Here is a 20076-nt window from a genome sequence, read left to right as displayed (position 1 = left end):
TGGTACTAACTGCCGTAGTATTGCGAGGTCAACCCGTCTCCCGTCGGCCACGCGCTCTTGATGAGTGGCCACTTTTAGAATTAAGGCGTATGATCCGACCACTCTCGTTTTTTAGGCAGCTCTACCTCAAGAATCGTTTGCACTTGTTACGACCTAGAACATTTAGCTAGCCTTGGTAGGATGGCTCGGGCTTGTTTACATTTAGCCGCAGTAACTATTTGAATTCATGTAAGGCATAGTCCGCTGTTACGTGTGTAGTCGTTCATTCATTGAAGAGGTTGGATGGTTGAATCAAAACTAAAATGATATTGAATAACCAAATGGAATTTGATATTTAGTTTAACAAGAGTTTAATGAAAACACAATAATTCTGGATCAAGAATGGCCACACAAGACGTGTAATACAGTCGATAATCCTGAAACATTGTAAAATTAAAAATAATATCCAAACCGTAATCGACATCATGCAATATACGTATTATAAAAGACAATAATCAAAAGGGGTAAGTACGACATTGACTTTGCTATGCAATGAGAGATTATTCCTTCTAAGCGAGAACCATCCTCCCTTCCCGAAGTTAACAATTGCAAGACAAGGTACACCTTAAAACAGAGTAAAAGATTAAAATGAAATGATAATAAAGGGTTAAATGCGGTTAAATATCAATATGTTCAGGGTGGAATTCAGAGTGATCAGTCCTCAATTACACAAAGTCTAATCGTCGACAAGGTAATTTGGGGATTTGAAGATTTGGAATGCTGACTGGCTTTCTCTCATACTCGCAATAATGTGTGTCTTCTATTTTACCTTATCGTAGATAAAATTTGATTAAGTCCCATCGAAGACGAATAACCCCTTCCCGATAGGCATCTAACTCCGGAGTCGGAAGGGCTGAAACTCATCCTTTGTCCGGCATTCCGAGATTCCCGAGCCCCCGTAGTAACCAGGGAAAAGAAAAAAGCCCAGAATTTGTGAGGACCTGGCTTTTATAGCCTCTATCCTTCAGGATGAGGTCATGGATAACTCCACCAGTAACCATGTGCATTACCTCATCACTCTAAATTTCACCTTACTTCACCTCTGAAGAACCCCTTGAGACTCCTCCCTCGGCCGCCGGCCTGTGCCCAACCAAGCGTCTCGGAGCGTAGGTGTGTGTCTCCATCCACGCATATCAACGTGTGTGCGTATGTATGTATGCGTGTGCGCACCTGTGTTTGTGTGTGTGAGTGGGTTTTTCCCCACTTGAACATTTACTAATGACACCACACATATATCATATTTATTGTTTCAGAACCACAAACCTAAAATAATTGCTGAATATATACATCAGCACTAACTAAAAATGCATGGCAATCTTAATAACGGTTTTGACCATCACAACCACATCTAAAACAGTAAATGGAAATCACATCATATCACTGCAATTCAAAGTTCAAGAAGTACACACAAAATTATGCAAAGCTATTAGTGCCTATTTCATTAATTGATACTGCATAGCATCACATCATCACAAGGGTTGTTTTTTAATATCATGAAATACTTCTCCAATATTAGTACCATTGCTGTATATTATAACCACCTTGGGACTTATGCTTGTTTGTTGTGTTTGTGAGACATTTATTCAATTCATTGTACCCAACATGATATAATTACTTCACCCTTGTGCTTATCCCATGCTTCATTAATACTGCACTATCGTTTAAACAATGTTGCATTGAGCCTGTCTCTCTGCCTGAATTGTGGTCCTGTTTTGAAGTATTGGCGACCTCTAGTGACTAAATTTGGAACCTAAATTTTAGAAGTGAGGTTAATTCCCTCAGTGCTATCCTATGTTGCTACTTGAAATTAGTCCATTTAACCCAATCTCCAAACGATCCATCACCTCACCTGACATGGCGCCTACTGGTACATCTCCCACCAGTTCAATAACATACACGCACACACACACACACACACACATATATATATATATATATATATATATATATATATATATATATATATATATATATATATATATAGATATATATATATATATATACATACATACATATATATATATATATATATATATATATATATATATATACATACTTTATATATATATATATATATATATATATATATATATATATATATATATATATATATATATATATATATATATATTTACTTGAGATCACTTTATTAATGCAATTCAATCGACTTATGCTGCAATTGTTCAAAGGCTAATATGAGGGAGTGAGATCAAATTCAACACCAACAATTAAACCATCTCTTCACCAACCGTCATTTGTGTGAATTCAAATATTGTCACATTTTATGTCAGCTTGTTTATATTGTGTGTTCCGGAATTCACTAAACATTCACCAGATTTAATCAACATTCGAGGACCTTGTTCCTTCATAAGTGATAAAAGCTGTTCTTCACTCATGTTTTGATCATCTCCTTATTTAGTATTTTTACTGTCATTTAGGGAACTGTGCTGTGTGACATAATATTGCTGAACTTTCTAAAGGGAGCAGCGCTGTACAAGGCCAAGAAATTTGAAGAGGTAACGTTAATTCATTTTTTGAGTGTTTAAGATGCAGGTCCCAGATCTTGGGACCACAGTATATGAAATTAGTGTATTATGGTCATATATCTTTTAAAACTGGTTACATACAAAGGGTTCAAGTTATAATCACCACACCCGTGCAGAGCACACCTATACTCAAAAGATTAAGTCCTCAATCTGACCTGGGCTTCTATACATTGTCAATATGATAAACCAAATTCAACCGTTGTTGAGTCAAAAGCAATTGACCTCGGACATTTTACACTACCTTTCATGCATCCGTCAAGAGTTTGTTGTGATGAAGTAGAGGCAAAGGAAAGGAGTCAAGCGCAAAGATCCAGGCAAGTCTCAATGTTCGAGGTTTCTAAGGCTCAGGGTCAAAATGAGTCCAAGTCCAAAACAAAAACCAAGCCACTATGAGCACAGGAGCCCCTGTCTACGACAGGCAACAAATAGCATGACAAAAGACAATAACCAGAGGACAACTGAAGGAAGTCTACTGACACTGATACCCATTACACACATACGGTAAATAGGGGTGTACGTAATAATTTTGGTGTGGTTCTCAAATTAGTAGTAGAGGTTGCTGTTCGGTGCTCATTTTTTTTCCGACCCACTGACCGAACAAGTGGAGCGGCTTCTTTTCAGTGTTCCCAATCCCAAGTCAACCCAAAATTTATTTTTTCAAGAATGTGTTCTATGCAGGCTTGCTGCCCAACTCATATTCCACAAACGCAATATTAATCAGAATGCCGTGTTTCAACCAGTGGGCCTGCTGGGAACATATTTTTAAAAATATATGTTTGGGTTGATTTCCCCCTTTAAGATATACTATATGTTTGCAGACAATGACGATATCACCAGCTTTGTAACAGAATAGAGGATGGTAATTACCACTTGATTTTTTAAAATTAAAAATAGCGCTTCTCTTGCACTCACGCTTTTTCAGTTTTGATTGAAACTGAAAATGATAATAAACTTAGGCCTGTCTGAAAGCCACATCTTTAAGCTCTCAAATTCTTTTGGAATGATGTTTGTATCTCCTACAGGGGCTGAGATATCACTTTTGTGTTGACCATCCGGGAAAGTGTCAGCTTTTACTTAGTTTTTACTTAGATTTTACAGAGAGAGATAATTCGCCAGGTACTTTAGACCTTAATGGGGTAACAGCACACACATCTCACCAACGGTGTCGCCCTCACGCATGTATATTACAATATAAAACGAATTAAAGAATGAGAAAATACAGAAAAAAAAACCGCTTGATTCCTAATACTATAGCGCTCACTCAAGTCAGTAAATAAATAACCACCGGTATTCATTACAGAACACGCAAGAAAGGGAAACATTGGTATTTACAGCTTGAACATGGTGAAAGGCAGTGTAGGAGTATTCAAAGTCTCACTCGTGCTGAGGGAGTGACATCATCCTTTACAGCGCAACGACTGCTCACGTGTTCATAAACAGCAATGGAGGAAAGAGTCAGAGAGATTTGCATTTTGAAGTTGGAAGTCTAGTCAATATTTCGATTATTTATAATAATAATAATTATATTAATGATAATTAAGTTTGTGTCAGCTAAAAACACACATTTTACGGTTTATTGCACACTCTATTAGAGCAGATCCAGAGGGTCTGAAGCCAGTTGTAGGTGTCAGCCCTCTCACTGACTAGCAATGAGTCCTATGTAAACCCACCACTAAACCACTAAACATGATTGGTGTGGATGGATGAATATACCGCATACTTGACACAGGATGACCAAGGTATGGGGTTAAAGCTCAAATCAGTAACCTGCACCTCCTCTTTACACCAGACATCCTCCAGTTGTGTGCTTCTCAACATATGTTATTATTTTTTAACAAGCATATGGTTCTGAAGGCACTCTCATCTAGAGAATTCCTTCCCACCAATGTCCATAACCTGGATCTCCCCCATCTTAAAATGACAACAAATGTAATGAAAATGTCAAATTATAAATCATATCATCATTGTTTATTTTCGGAAGACATTATTTACATGTTTCTTCCATAAATTCCCGAAGTCCCACGGATGGATGGATATGTTGAGTGGATGTAATTGCACAAGTTTGCATACTTAACTTGTCTTTCATATATTGTAGGTATCGGACAACTCACTGGACTCTCAAAACAACAGGCTTTATCGCAGCCAGCTTTCACTTCAAAACAATGAAGGCTTTATGAAGTCCAGTGATTTGGGAGCTTATTCCATTGAATATTACAGCTAACAATGAGAGTGTCCAAAGAGGTGGTGGTTTTTAAAATAATAAACTTTGTATTTTAAAAAATATACTAAAATGTTTGCATGGTGAAAGTTCGTTTTTTTTTCCAGAAATACAAATCATCTTATTTTAGATTTTAATAAAGGAATTATAGTGGAACCTCAGTTTTACGAACAACCTGGTGTCACACTGATGTGGACTGATGTGGAAGACCCAAATGCAGGAATGTGAGACGGGGTAGGTTTAGGTGTTTTTAATAACACGTGATTGAAGAAGTGGAGCTCGATGTGGCTGGAGAAACAGGGCCGGACGCGACCGAGGAAGCAGCGCTTGATATGACCGGGAAATCTGAGCTTGACATGATCAAGGAGGCAGGCCTTGACATGACCGGGAAAGCATGGCTGAACTCTATGAATAAAGTGATCCAAAATACCACAGGACAAAAAGACACGCGCACAAAAACCAGCAAAGACACTGAAAATGACCCGACTGAACCAAAACTAGGAACTTAAATACAGGCATACTGACGAGACAACGAGAAACACCTGGGCACGCATAAGGTAGGAGGAGGGTGCTGATTGGCTAACACTAGAAAGTGGAAGGCACACAGGTGGACACAATAATCATGACGAGACAGACACAGAAACACTGATCAAAACACAAAACAAAAAAAACAAAACAAAACAGACCAAACATGACACCCAGTTTACGAATAATTTGGTTTCTGAACAATTTAAAAAAAACGAAAATTAGCTCGGTTACTCACTACTTTCAGTTTACAAATAGTTTTGGCGTGGCTAAAGAAGGCTCAGAACTTTGTGCTTGGTAGATGGTGGCCATTTAGGTAGCCATTTATCAGTAACCACTCTAAACATAAACATTACTGTACCCAAAAAGGCCATAACGCTGCACAGTGATTTCCTACTCTTATTTCATCATCATCATCAAATAGAGTATTTCGATATGGCACACAACGTAATTTTTAATCACACGATGAAAATACGGCAAAACGAATGCCATTTTGCAGCTGGAATGGATTAATTGAATTTCCATTCATTTCAATAGGAAACATTACCTCGTTTTGCAAGCGTTTTAGTTTGAGAATGGGTTCACGGAACATATTAAATTTGTAAACAGAGGTTCCACTGTACATGTTTATCATCATCTGTACTGAAACATTACTTTCATTTCATAGATTTGCTATGTCATGCTGATTATTGTTAATGCTGTATTAAACAACAGATGAATTTGGACCTGTGTTGTCATATACTCATTATATAGTGTCAATCCACATACCCACATGCAGAAACATTTTTTGTTTAACTCGATAGAACACTTGAATTCATTGTGTGGAGAAAAAAGACAACAGTTTGAATAAATCAGCTGCTTGAAACTGTTTTTTTAATTTCTCTCATATTTACAGACTGCTTTACAGGAAGCTCATAACTGTTCCTTTCTTCCCAACCTGGTGAGGCTGCAAACTGTGGAATTGAAGGGTAATCCTGTAAATCAGAAAAAAAGTTGTCAAGCACTTACCAAAAACTTCGAATTTTGAAAAGACCCAGCTAGCAATGTCATATGATGAGAAGTCTGATGAGTCCTCAAAAAGCATGAAAGTAGCAATTATCATATCTTTTTTTAAAAAAAAATTATGCCTATATTAAAAAACTCAACTCAACCTGGCAGCGCTTTCACAACACTTGAAGCTGTAACAAAGTACATTACAGAATACAAGATAAAATATAAACTAGATCTTGGTGAATCGTACGACCAGGGGTGCTTTGTTAAAAATGTATATGGGGCACCTGAGCCATTTTTAAGAAATCGCACAATAACCCCCAAAATTTCTAATCTTTTTGCCAGGCCTGAATTTCATGAGTTTTCACCTTAGGTTTTAAACCTCAAAAACAGCATCCTTTTTCTTTGCAAAGAACACATTGACACGGCAACGGCGAGTGATGGAAAAAAAATATAAAAAAATAAATAAATCTACTTTGCATCTGAATGGCGTGTGATGAAAAAAAAAAAACTTTTCATATCTTTAGATTAAAAACCCAATGTTTGAATATGATTGGATAAATTCTAAGAGGAGTTGATCAAAATATGACTTCTGTAAAAGGCCAAAAACTGCGACAAATTCCAAAGTAAATTAAAAATGCAAATAGCATGGAGGCTTTTGAAGTAGTTTGCAGCGAGACAAAGACTGTGTAGATGTGTGCATAGAATAAGCATGCATACATCAAATTTGTGTTTTGATTTCATTCATATATTAATTTATTATAATTAATTAATTTTTTTTTTTTTTCAATGTTTGTTATTGTAACAAATGCCATGTTCTATATTTTGTTTAAAAATAGGAATTTGTTCAATGGGGGACCCAAATATTTCAAAATAATACATGGTACACGTTTCTTAATGTACCAAATGTTCTTGTTGGAGCTTATGTATTAATTCTTATATAATAGTCCATCTATATGTAGCAACTATGGAAGGTCACCTGGTGGTGAACTCAGGCCTGCAACCATCCCCCTCTTTTCTGCTACCATGGATACACATTACAGACGCTTTCAACAATCCTGGCTTTGTTCACACTCCCTTTTTGCCAACGAAGCATGATTGTGACAAGACAATCCTCTTATCTCACCAAGGAAGGAAAACTCCAGGACAGAGCTTGGAGTCCACCAGAATCCACATCCATACATCTTCCATCCAGCAATAAATTGAATTAGCGCATCCCTGGCAGATCACGCCATTGAGGTTCAAATCGCGGTTGCCCATCCGTGACCCGACAAAGGGGCATCAATGTGACACTTTATAAAGATAAGATAGGGGGGGAGTGAATGTTTAATCGGACTCGCCGACGGACGGCCGTTTAAAAGTAGAAGCGGACTGGCCTATAGATGGGACTATTCCCCCCCTCGGACGACGGATGATGGAAGGGTGCCCACGCTGCAGACAGATGATGAATAACGGACGCTCAATTTTTAGTAAAAGGCCCAGCTCTACTAATCTGGTTACTTGGATTTACATATTTTTAATGTAGCTCCTTCAAATACTAAGACTAAATTAACAAGGATTTTTCTGCCCATTTTGTCCTAGAATTAAACAAAAAGGGTGTGGTCCCCTTAGTGGTAATCGAGGTTTAGTGCAGGCATTGAATCCCGAATCACTGTCCATTTATTACATTTTTGATACCATTTTCGCTACATACATTAAGTTAATGATATTTTTTTTGTGTGTGTTGAAGGAGTGAAGAGCGAGACAGTTTGTTAACCACTAAACACTGGATCACTAAAGTCTAGTCCAGGGGTATGGAACTCTGCATCCTCGAGAGCCATATCGTGCCTGTTTTGGATCTCTTCCTACTACATCACACCTGATTGAAATGATCAGTTCATCAGTCTGCTCGGTAGAAGTCTGAAGCGATCCGGATTATTTGAGTCAGGTGAGTTGTAGTAGGGAGGGATTCATAACAGGAATGATATGGCTCTCGAGGAACTGGAATTTCTTACCGCTGGTCTAGAGGATCAATAGCTAAATAAGTTATTTGCTTCTTTGTTTTGAAGTCAACCACTGAGATGTACAGTATATTTGGTTTGAAAATAAAATGGATTGTACTCAATGAGGGAAAATGATATTTTTATTGACCTAAATATTTTGTAAAAACTGCATTTTAGACCTCCAATTTCAATCCGGTGATACCGTGATATTTTTTCTAAAGGTTATCATACGGTCGGAATCTGATATCATCCCATGCCTAGCTCTAAAGACTTTTTTTTGCAGCTCGTGGGCTGATACAGATACCTTCCAATTTTCGTAGATCTAGATAAGTGAAACGTCCAACCGAGAATGCTTTGTTCGGATGGAATTATGAAACGCAGAATATGATGCCCTGAACCCTGGTCATATAGTATTAAAAAAACTCAAGATGTTTTTTTTCCCTGTTATTGTCACAGGTGTTGAAATTGTACCGACCAAGTCTGAAGTCAATCGAGTTAACCTTCAAGGACAGGTGTCCCCAAACTTTTTCCTGTGAGGGCCACGTAACTTTTCACTTCTCTGATGGGGCCGGCATCAGTTTGTAACAGAAAAAGTGTGACGATCGCAGGGGTGCCTAAACGTCAACATGAATGTTTTCCAGAAAGCCACACATAACCAAATATTAATACAGGAAGTCCTCGATTTACAAACGAATTCCGTTCCTACGCTGGCGATGTAATTTCCGCACAAGTCGGATTTCACCTTTAAAGTCGAAATGTACGTCAAAATACTTCTTATAAAAAAAACTAAAATACATTAAAATAAAAAAATAAGATGCTGTACTTCCCATTATTGCTGACAGGTGGATAGAGAATAAGGAGGGGAGGGTGAAAAAGGCAAAGATACTCCTAGCGCACAAACACAGACAAGCATTATGCACTAGCTAAGCAGAAACACTGACTATGTTTACATGCAGACAATATAACCCTTTTAAAACCCAAATGTTGGCAGTATTGTTTTTTACAAACACATGCAATAACCCGAATATGTGCGCATGTATACGCCAATCAGAATACGCCGATTGGACGGGACACTGCGCATGCTCAACGGAAACGGGATATTCAGAATGTTTCAGAAATCGGAATTTTGACCTTAACTTGAATATTGACTGAATATTGAATATGATGCTGGGGACAAAATGAGTTGTACTGAGTCGAGTGGTCATTTATTCGAGCAAAGTTACGGCGCTCGCTCGCTCGCTGAACGCGAGCGTAGCGCACAGCCGCCGGGCCCGCGAGCGTAGCGCACGGCCGCCGGGCCCGCGAGCGTAGCGCACGGCCGCCGGGCCCGCAAGCATGCTCCGTTGAGTTAACAGCTTCTTCTTGTTGATTTAAATGCTTCTTCCTCATTGGTTTAAAAGCTGCTTCTTCTTTGGTTTACACGCTTCTTCTTCATGTTTGGAGGCGGAAGCGCGCTGCCTACATCACGCACCATGCTGCGATCGGCTTTGTTTCTCTTTTTTCTATTGAACATTTTATCGAAGGCATTTTCTATTGGTATCGATCACGTGTCAATCGCGATACATATCGATATCAAATTATCGGCCCAGCTCTATGATGAGGTATAGCATAAACACAAAACAGAAAGTTCTGATACACACCTGTCTTCAGTAAGAGCAAGCTCTCTGGTCAGAAACTCAAAGAGCTTGGCACTGTGCTCCTTATTCTTGTCAGCAGTGTCAGTTACCCCTATAGCCGATATTGACAGCATCACACATGGTGCGCAAGATCCTCCCATCAACATTGGTAACCCTGGCTTCACGATCAAGTGCATTCTCTGAAAGAGAGAAATTGGTGGATAAATCATTAAAATCATTTATTCAAAACTTTATAAAGACAAAGCAACCACAGAAGCGTATTGTTGAACGTGTCGGTACGTGCGTTGTGCAATGTGGCTAACCTCTGTCCCAATCAAACAGTGCTTTTGTATTTTTTATGGGTGTCAAATATGTTTGTACGTATGCGCCAAACCCCGACTGTCAAATTCTGATCACAATATGGTGTATCTCATCCCCACTTACAAAACTGCTGTCAAAAATAGCAAACCGCAAACCAAAATGTTTAATATCTGGACCAGCGAGAGCATTGAGGTTCTTAAAGGATTCTTCCGGTCTACTGAACGGAGCATCTTTCATGAGATGGATGTGAATGATGCTGCTGTGTGGACAATGTCATACCTCGTAAAGAAATAACTATCTACCTGTTATGTTGGTGGTGGAAAGAAAACAAGATTTAATCTTCAATAGTTTTCTTTTTTAATCCGGAGAGTGTGCAAGCTCACAACATGGCCCGTTTTATTCTATTTCTTCTTTTCTTCAACCTCACAAAATCCGCTTTGTTATTGTACTTCCACAAGGTCGGTGTACTGTCTCTCTCCTTTCCCAACATGAAAAAGCTTGTTGCGGATTCGAACCTTGTCTCCGACTGCAAATTTGGGTGGTTTAGCATTCCTCTTTTTGTCCGTGTAACTCTTAGTTTTCATCTGTCGGAGAGCTACTCTTGACCTCAGCTCTTCATACGGTCCTGTGTGGTCACCTGGGGGCAATATGTGGAGCTTTGTTCTCATGGTTCTTCCTCGCAGGAGCTTGAAGGGAGACTCACCGGTGGTAGCGTGTGCTGTAGCTCTATTGTTCAGTAGCATAGCCGTTACTGTCTGTTTCCTTGGCTTTTGTGTTGCATGTGCTCCCTAGATACAGTCTTTGAGAACTCTGTTGAACCGTTCGATACACCCATTTGCTTGAGGGTGGTACACGCATGTTTTGATGTGGTTGATTCCTCTCTCCTTCAAGAAGTCGGCAAATCCACACGAGGTGAACTGTGGTCCGTTATCACTTGTTATGGTGCACGGATTACCTTCACGTGAAAAGACAGCTGAGAGGAATGAGAGGACAGCAGCTGTTGTTGCATTAGAGGTGAAGGCAGCTTCTGGCCATTTGCCGAAGTAGTCAATCAGTGTGATTGCAAAGCTACAGTCCTGTGGACCAAGTTAAAAAGGACCTTCAATGTCAACGGCCACGTGTTGAAAGGGACCTTCGGTGAACTCAACAGTAGTGGAGCAGGAGACGCTTTGGCAGTTTTATCACATGACTGACAAACTGAGCATGTGGAGGGGATTCTGTAAACCAAACTGTCCATGTTTGGCCACCAGTACAGTTCCCTGAGTCGTTGTTTTGTGCACACTATGCCTTGATGGCCCTCATGCGCTAGATTAACAAGGCGCTCCCTGAGTGACTCTGGGACGACCAATCGTGTGCCATGAAATATCAGTGGGGAGTCGACTGCAAGTTCATGTCTCACGAGAAAGTAGGGCTGTAGTTCCGTAGAAAGAGACTTTTTAGTTTTGGCCCAGTGAGACTGGCTCACCTGCCTGAGTTGTTTAAGTTCAGCCCAATCCTCTGATTCCAATTTAAAGTCAGCCAAAGACAGTGTGGAGAAAAGTGGTGAGATGTCAGCTATCTCAACCAACAAGTCTGGTTCGGGTTTAGTCTGTGAAGTTGACTCAATGGGCAGATGTGAGAGACCGTCTGCTAGAACATTTTGGTTCCCTGGGCGATACTCAAAGATCATACTGAAAGCACATCAGCCTAGCTGACCACCTAACAATTCTCATCCCTGCTCTGTTCATTCCCTTTGTGTTGAGGAGCGTAGTCAGAGCCTGATGATCTGTTTGAAGTATGAATCTGCGGCCCCAGACGTATGCTCTCCATCTCTCAACAGCCCAGAGGCAGGCGAGAGCTTCTTTTTCTGTAGTTGAGTATTTTCTTTCAGCTGGGGTTAGTGTACGTGAAGCAAATGCTACGATGTGCTCTGTACCGTCTGAGTGAATCTGAGTCAGGACAGCACCTAAACCATAATCAGAAGCATCTGTTATGATTATTGTCGGCAGTTGAGAGTTGTAAATAGCAAGTGCAGCGCTTCCAAGGAGCGTTTGTTTCAGTTTTGTGAAGCTTGTACTTGCCTCCTTATCCCACGGTAGTTCATCTTGTGGACTACTTTTAAGATGCTGACGCAGGGGCTCAACTAGTGTAGCATAGTTTGGAATAAACTTGCTGAACCATGAAGTTAATCCAAGGAATGAGCGTAATCCTGGCATGTCTTGTGGCGCAGGTGCTTGTGCGATGGCAGCAAGATGATCCGCACTGGGACGCAATCCATCTTTGGAAATGACGCGCCCGAGGAAAGTAATGTTTGTTTGGACAAATGTACTCTTTGAAAAGTTTATCTGTAGTCCTGCTCCACTTAGGTGCTTGGGGACTCTTTGTAGACATAGGTCATGCTCTTCCTTTGAAGCTCCATAGACCACGATGTCATCTAGGTAGTTCTGTACTCCTGTTAAGTCTTCCAGTATGGTCTCCATCATTTTTTGGAAAGCGGATGGAGCAGATGCGAGACCAAATGGGACACGTGTGAACTGGAATAAGCCATCATGGGTTATGAAAGCTGTTAGTTTGCGACTTTCTGGATGCAGAGGTAACTGGTGATATGCGGAGTTTAAGTCTATCTAGCTGTAATGCGTAGCACCAGACAGTTCTGCGAAGAGGTCTTCCATGTGAGGAAGTGGATAACAGTCTATTATGACACTTTTATTTGGCTCCCGCAAATCAACACACAAGCGTAGTCCTCCCTTGCGTTTCTTTCCCACGACCAGAGGACTCACCCACTCAGATGCATCCACTCTTTCAATGATGCCTGCTTGCAGTAATTGGTGTAGTTACTCTGACACTTCTTTACGTATGCTCAGTGGTAGGCGTCAAAGTTTTTGTCGTACTGGTTGTGCTGTTTTGTTGACTTGTACTTTGTGCAAAAATCCTTTGACGCATCCAAGTGTTTGGGTTGGAGTTATATTAATATTGTCCACTGTTCCGGGCTCACCAGCAGGTGGCGGGTTTGCATTGTCGTTGTCCCCATTCAGTCTCACTTTGCCATTGATGATGTTTCACTCCCAGGGCTTTCATCAGGTCCAAGCCCAGCAAAAGAGATCCGGCTTTCTCTATGTAGAATGTTGCTGGCACAGTCTTTTCTTGTCTAAGATTTGTAGTTTCCGCTGGGAGACAGCCAAGAACAGGTAAGGGGTCCTTGGAGTAGGTAACAAGTTTCATTTTTGGCTTCTCAAGTGCGCAACTACTGAAGTGTGTCTTGTACAATGACTCTGGCAAAATGGATACAGAAGCGCTAGTATCCATTATTAACTCTACTGAATGTCCATTGTATTTTGGCATAATGTCCCCTTTTCCCACAGTTACATAGTACTGAAGCAGCTGGACAATTCTTGTCAGTAGCAATGTGCTTATTCGATCCACATCTATAACATCTTCGTTGCTGCTTGTTGCCATTTGTAGTAGGTTTGCTCCGATCGTGTGCATTGGATTGTGCGAGACCAGCATCTCTCTTCCCCCAGTAGCTTGATCTACGCCCTACTGCCTGCACTGACGCCGTATGGACTAATTTGTTAGTTGTTAGCAACGTAGCATTCTTCACCCCAGCTTGTACATGAGCAGCAATGGTTACTGCTTTGTCTAAGTCAATTCGGACTCGAGCAGGAGTTTATCTCGTACAGCACTGGATGTGTATTTGAGATGAGCTGATCCCTTATCATCTCACCTTCCATTGCTCCGAATTGGCAAGATGCGGCCAGTTCCCTCAGTGCAGCCACGTACTGGGTAGTTGACTCGTCCGAGTGCTGAACACGTTGTCTGAACGTATGTCTACAGGTGACGTTAACTTTAGGGACACAGTGTTTTTCCAACGCATCCATTACTGTAGCCATAGTATCGCCTTGGTCCGGTAAAGTGTAGAAGAGGCGCTGTCCTTCTGCGCCCAGGCAGTGAAGTAACACGGCCCTCTTCCTTGCATTCGGCCATGCATCCCCGGTAGCATTGATAACCATCATGTAGTTATCGAACATCTTCCAAAGTTGCAAAGGGAATAGGCGGCTCACCAACATGTGGAAGAAAAAACGGCGGGCACGGCACTGACGCGCTCATCCTCGTCGCCAAATTGTTATGTTGGTGGTAGAAAGAAAACAAGACTTAATCTTCAATAGTTTTCGATATTAATACGGAGAGTGTGCAAACTCACAACAAGGTCCGATTTGTTCTACTTCTTATTTTCTTCAACCTGCTTGGTATTTACCCATTCATGTACCATTGGCGCCCTCTATTGGTAAAGCCTATCACATTGACATTCACATCATACACTATGTATTTGTAAGCACAACACTACCCAAACAACAAACTTTACATAACCAGGGAGGTGAAAGAGTGCATAAATCGTAAAAAGTTGGCATTTAAGAACCCGGACAGAATGCAACTAAAACCTGTACAAAAAGAAATTAACTGCAGGCTCAGGGAACCAAGGAAGAGACATATAAGGACAAAATTTAACAGAACTCTCATGCTGAGTATGAACTCTAAGAAGCTGTGGGGTACTATGAAGGCCATCACCAACATGACCACAGCCAAGAAATGTCTCAGTATGAATTGTAAAAAGCAAATTAATAAAATTTCTTCTTTTTGAGATTTGAGAACCAGACCCAATCCTTTTAAAGAGGTTCCGTCCTTACGTCTGCCCCCACCCACCCAAAAAAAAAAAAGCGTCAGTCCATGAACGCGCCGTGGGAGCGATGCTAACGGCAAAGGTTTATTTAAAGGTCATTAGCTGGCTAATTTACTATTCAAACCCGCTATGGAGAAACTTCAAACGCGCCACTAGTAGTTACCCAACTGCGCGTACTTACTTCCATTGGGAGCCCCGGCGGAAACCAACGCTGTGCACTGCACACGTTCGGTCTGCACGGAGAGAAGTGTTGGCCACTTGATTGCGATGCCGAAACCTTTTTTTTTTTGTTTTGCCAGTCGTCGTCTTCTACCAAGCAATAGCTCTCCCTCTCTGATGCGCGTGAATGAAGCGGCTGCGGTATTCAGGTTTCAAATTTCCCGCGGTCAAACGCCAGCGCTCCTTCTTCTTCGTGTCATTCTTCTTCTCCTTCCTTTTCTTCTCCCCTCTGTGCAGAACGTACGTGTGAAGTAAACAGCATTTTTACAGGAGCTCCCAATGCAAGTGTAACATATCATTGCTGTTCTGTGAAAAACACTTATCTCCAATTTTGGAACGTTTTTTAAATTTTCACTTTAATGCGAATTCTGTAACGCGGAAACATGATTCAGGTAAAAATAAGAAAATGAAAAAAAATGGAGATGAAGTGTTTTTCACATGACAGCGACGATATGATTTAGTTGTCAATTGATTATATTGATTATAACATGCGGCAATATTGTGTTGTGAATATATATTTATTTTTATCCTGCTTAAGTATTTGTTCCTTTTGGGGTTGGTTTGCTACGGCGCGTTTGCGGAAAAAAGAAGAAAGAGAGCGAGAGGTGAATCAGAGCGAGGTTGTTCAACTTCAGTGAAGACGCAACGAAACACTGTCCTGCTGTGTCGGTTGTTTCAGAATGGAAGACGCCAGCAGATATGTATGAACTCGACATGCTCGCATCATCCACGAACAGTGCTGCGCGCAGATTGACTTTATACTTCCACACAATCCACACCTGTTGTTTAGAAAATGTGTCACAGTGTCATTCCAAGTCAGGGGCGTGGCTTCAAAAAGAAGGCGACAACAATCGATATAGTGCCTGCTGGAACAAAGGGACCTAGATAACTAGACGATGCATTTAACCGTATTGCGAAAACGATCTGGAAGGTGGCGGCGAAGGTGGTGCGTGCGTAGCTTCTTTACACACACATATGAGTGAGGGACCAGACCAAGCACGGCTCAAATGACTCCTTATGGTGAAAAAAAATGAATGGATCACGTTTTCCCTTGCCCGGGTCACCGGTCTTGTTCGGGTCACCGGGGCCCCCCTCTGGAGCCAGGCCTGGAGGTGGGGCTTGTTGGCGAGGGCCGGGTGGCCGGGCCTGCACCCATGGGGCCCGAAAAGGCAACCTGGGTCCTCCTTCCCATGGGCTCACCACTGGTGGGAGGGGCCTAAGGGGTCTGGTGCCGTCTGAGCTGAGCGGTTATAGGCAGGGACCTTGGCAGTTCGATCCCCGGCAACAGAAACTAGCTCTTGGGACATCAAATGTCACCTCTCTGGCAGGGAGGCAGCCCGAGGTGGTGTGTGAGGCTGAGAAGTTCCCACTATCTATTGTCGGGCTCACCTCCACACATAGCTTGGGCTCTGGTACCAGTCCTCTCGAGAGGGGTTGGACACTTCCACTCTGAAGTTGCCCAGGTGAGAGGCACCGCGCAGGTGTGGGTACACTTATTGCTCCCCAGCTTGGTGCCTGTACATTGGGGTTTACCCCAGTAGACAAGAGGGTAGCCTCCCTTCGCTGGGGGGACGGGTCCTGACTGTTGTTTGTGCCTATGCACCAAACAGCAGTGCAGGGTACCCACCCATTTTGGAGTCCTTGGAGGGTGTGCTGGAGAGCGCTCCACCTTGGGAGTCCACTGTTCTGCTGGGGGACTTCAATGCTCACGTGGGTAATGACAGTGAGACCTGGAAGGGCGTGATTGGGAGGAATGACCCCCCTGATCTGAACCCGAGTGGTGTTCTGTTACTGGACTTCTGTGCTCGTCATGGATTGTCCATAACGAACACCATTTCCAAACATAAGGGTGTTCATATGTGCACTTGGCACCAGGACACCCTAGGCCGCAGTACGATGATCGACTTTGTAGTCGTATCATCGGATTTGCGGCCGCATGTTTTGGACACTCGGGTGAAGAGAGGGGCGGAGCTATCAATTGATCACCATCTGGCGGTGGTTGGCTCTGATGATGGGGGAAGATGCCCGTCTGACCTGGCAGACCCAAACGTATTGTGAGGGTTTGCTGGGAACAACTGGCAGAATCCCCTGTTAAAAGGAGTTTCAACTCCCACCTCCGGCAGAACTTTGCCCACGTCCCGGGGGTGGCGGGGGACATTGAGTCCGAGTGGACCATGTTTCATGCCTCCATTGTTGAGGCGCCCGATCGGAGCTGTGGCCGCAAGTTGGTCGGTGCCTGACGTGGCAGCAATCCGCGAACCCGCTGGTGAACACCAGCGGTAAGGGATGCTGTTCAGCTGAAGGAGTCCTATCGGGCCTTTTTGGCCTGCGGGACTCCAAGGCAGCTGACAGATAGCGGCTGGCCAAGTAGAATGCATATTTGGCGGTTGCTGAGGCAAAAACTGTGTGGGAGGAGGTTGGTGAGGCCATGGAAAATGACTTCCGGACGGCTTCGAGGAAAATCTAGTCCACCATCCAGTGTCTCAGGAGAGGAAAGCAGTGCACTATATATATTGGGGATGGGGTGCTGCTGACATCGACTCGGGATGTTGTGGTTCGGTGGGGAGAATACTTCAAAGACCTCCTCAATTCCACCGACATGCCTTCCACTGAGGAAGCAGAACCTGGAGACTCCGAGGTGGGCTCTCCTATCTCTGGGGTTGAAGTAAACGAGGTAATTAAAAAGCTCTCCCTTAGAGATAGGGTGAGAGGTTCGGGAGGGACTCAGAGTCGAGCCGCTGCTCCTCCACGTTTTGAGGAGCCAATTCGGGCATCTGATTAGGCTGCCTCCTGGACGCCTGCCTGGTGAGGTGTTCCGGGCATGTCCCACCCGCAGAAGGCCCCGAGGACGACCCAGGACAGGCTGGAGAGACTATGTCTCCCGGCCTGCCTGGGAACGCCTTGGGATCCCTCCGGAAGAGCTGGAAGACGTGGCTGGGGCGAGGGAAGTATGGGCTTCCCTGTTGAAGCTGCTGCCCCCGCAACCCGACCTCGGATAAGCGGCAGATAATGGATGGATGGTTACTTTGCATTTATGTGATAGGCTTGAACTGCTCTTTGGTAAGCAAAGTCCTTACAAAGAAGGCATATCACTCTGTCTTTATGAATAGTGCCATTAGGACGTTTTTTTAAATTTACCATTCATCGGACCGACAACTTTCACATACTCCTCCATTTTCACGTCTTCTCTCTCCTCCCGAACTTGCCGAACCTACAATAGGAGTCTATCATGTTATGCCACAATGACAGTGTCCAATTCAGGGTGTGACATTGACCATTATTTTTTACACCCTCAACAACTCAAGCACAAGCCCCACGCATCAAAATGGATATCATGCAGAAACAGTTAGAGATAATGTAAAGCTTTCACTAATACAAAAAGCGGATAACGATACAACTGGAAACACATTTGCTTTTGTGCTTACACCTCCAAAATACGCAAAATTGAAATGTCCTAATTGCTTTTGGCCAAACTGTGAGAATGTTGTGTAGCCTATAAACTTTGCTTTTTTTTTTTTTCCAACTGTGAACGCGACCATGTCAGGTTGCTTCCCAGAAGCCAGTTGACACGCAAATGCCATCAGATTGAGCACCCAGCCAATTTTTTTTAATCTATAGGTGACCAGTTGTACGCAGTACACTGTAATCACTCGTATAGGCTAGTGAGCAGCGGTAATGCAACCTTATGTACCGTTTTGACATGATGGGTTCGAGTACCACTGTTGTCCATATCTTTTTATTTGTTTATTTCTAACTTTTACTTCCCACTTTCTTGCAGTCGATACAGAGTCGGGAACGAGCCGCTGTGTATCGCCTCGACTTGGAGGACACTTGCACCGTAATCGCCCCTAAATGAGACATACAGAACACTCAGTTCCGATTGCTGCAAAATGGTCGAATAATGAAAATAAGAATGTTGCTGTTGCCCAAGACGACTGGTCCATATGTGCTGTTCCGCGCGCTTATTTATGAATGAGTAAGAAAACAGTGCGATCTTTGTCTTCATGTAGTAAAAGAAAATTAGAACTAACTGAACTTTCAATTATTATAAACAGAAAAAAATAATAATGAAAAAGGAAAAAACATTTAGTCAGGTCAGTTTTGACTTCAATACATATTTTTGCTTTTATTACACATGCCCTGTCTGTGTGTATCTATCTATCTATCCATCTATCTATCTATCTTGTTAGACCAATTATCGATTATATGTTATGCATCACTAGTATTTGCGTGTAAATGGCAAATGGACTGTCACTTGTATAGCGCTTTTCTACCTTTGGTACTCAAAGCGCTTCACACTGTACCTCATCAACCCCCTGATGACGCAGCATCGGGAGCAACTTGGGGTTCAGTATCTTGCTCAAGGATACTTCAACATGGTCACAATGGCCGGGGATTGAACCCACAACCTGCCGGTTGGGATTGGACCACTCTACCACTGAGCCAAGCCGCCCCCAGTGTGTAAATTAATTTGAGAATAATGATAATTTCATTTGTGGTTTACAGTCTGTGATTATTTATTTACTGGACAAAATATCAGTTCCAATATTTATATTTAAAAAGTAAATCTTATTGATACAAATATTGATCAAACGCAGTGATGTCCCACCACACCATAGGGTCGAAACATATAATATTATAGACCACACTAATTGGTTAAATATGCTCATAAGTTAACTTTACCAGCTACAGTATGGCAGCAAATTTTGCATTTTCCTTTTAAGGTCTTGAAATCATTATTAAATAAATTAATCCCCGATTTTTGAAAAAGTAACTGAAAAGTAACTTAAACTTGAGTAACGCATTGCTCTGCAAATAGAGTAATATTGTAAAGAAACGTATTACTTTCACATGCAAGTAACTAGTAGTATGTAATATATTACATTTTGGAAGTAACTTGCCGAACACTGGTTATAAGTCCGGCAGTTCCACATTCAGTGATTCCACCATGGATACTTTCTGA

At 42.2% G+C, this 20076-nt stretch overlaps 2 protein-coding genes across 2 annotated transcripts in view; one reads left to right on the top strand and one right to left on the bottom strand.

Annotated features, from left to right (window-relative positions):
* The window catches only part of LOC147145475 (P2X purinoceptor 3-like), a 28027-nt gene extending 22602 nt beyond the window's left edge, over positions 1-5425 (top strand). The window contains exons 11-12 of the mRNA XM_086033653.1: positions 2478-2555; positions 4681-5425. Coding sequence (XP_085889779.1) covers positions 2478-2555; positions 4681-4806 — 204 coding nt within the window. The 3' untranslated portion in view covers positions 4807-5425. The remainder of the gene's footprint in view (positions 1-2477; positions 2556-4680) is intronic.
* Positions 5426-6184: 759 nt separating this feature from the next.
* Positions 6185-20076, bottom strand: part of ddt (D-dopachrome tautomerase) — a 15533-nt gene continuing 1641 nt past the window's right edge. The window contains exons 2-3 of the mRNA XM_086033917.1: positions 9941-10116; positions 6185-6302 (exon numbers count right to left, since the gene is read on the bottom strand). Of these exons, the coding sequence (XP_085890043.1) occupies positions 6230-6302; positions 9941-10116 (249 nt within the window). The 3' untranslated portion in view covers positions 6185-6229. The remainder of the gene's footprint in view (positions 6303-9940; positions 10117-20076) is intronic.

This window comes from Filicampus tigris, chromosome 6, assembly GCF_054856515.1.
Source record: "Filicampus tigris isolate MCC_2025a chromosome 6, RoL_Ftig_1.0, whole genome shotgun sequence".
Lineage (NCBI taxonomy): Eukaryota > Metazoa > Chordata > Actinopteri > Syngnathiformes > Syngnathidae > Filicampus > Filicampus tigris.
The sequence above is the reverse complement of the archived record's forward strand: the minus strand, read 5'-3'. Positions and strand labels throughout refer to the sequence as shown.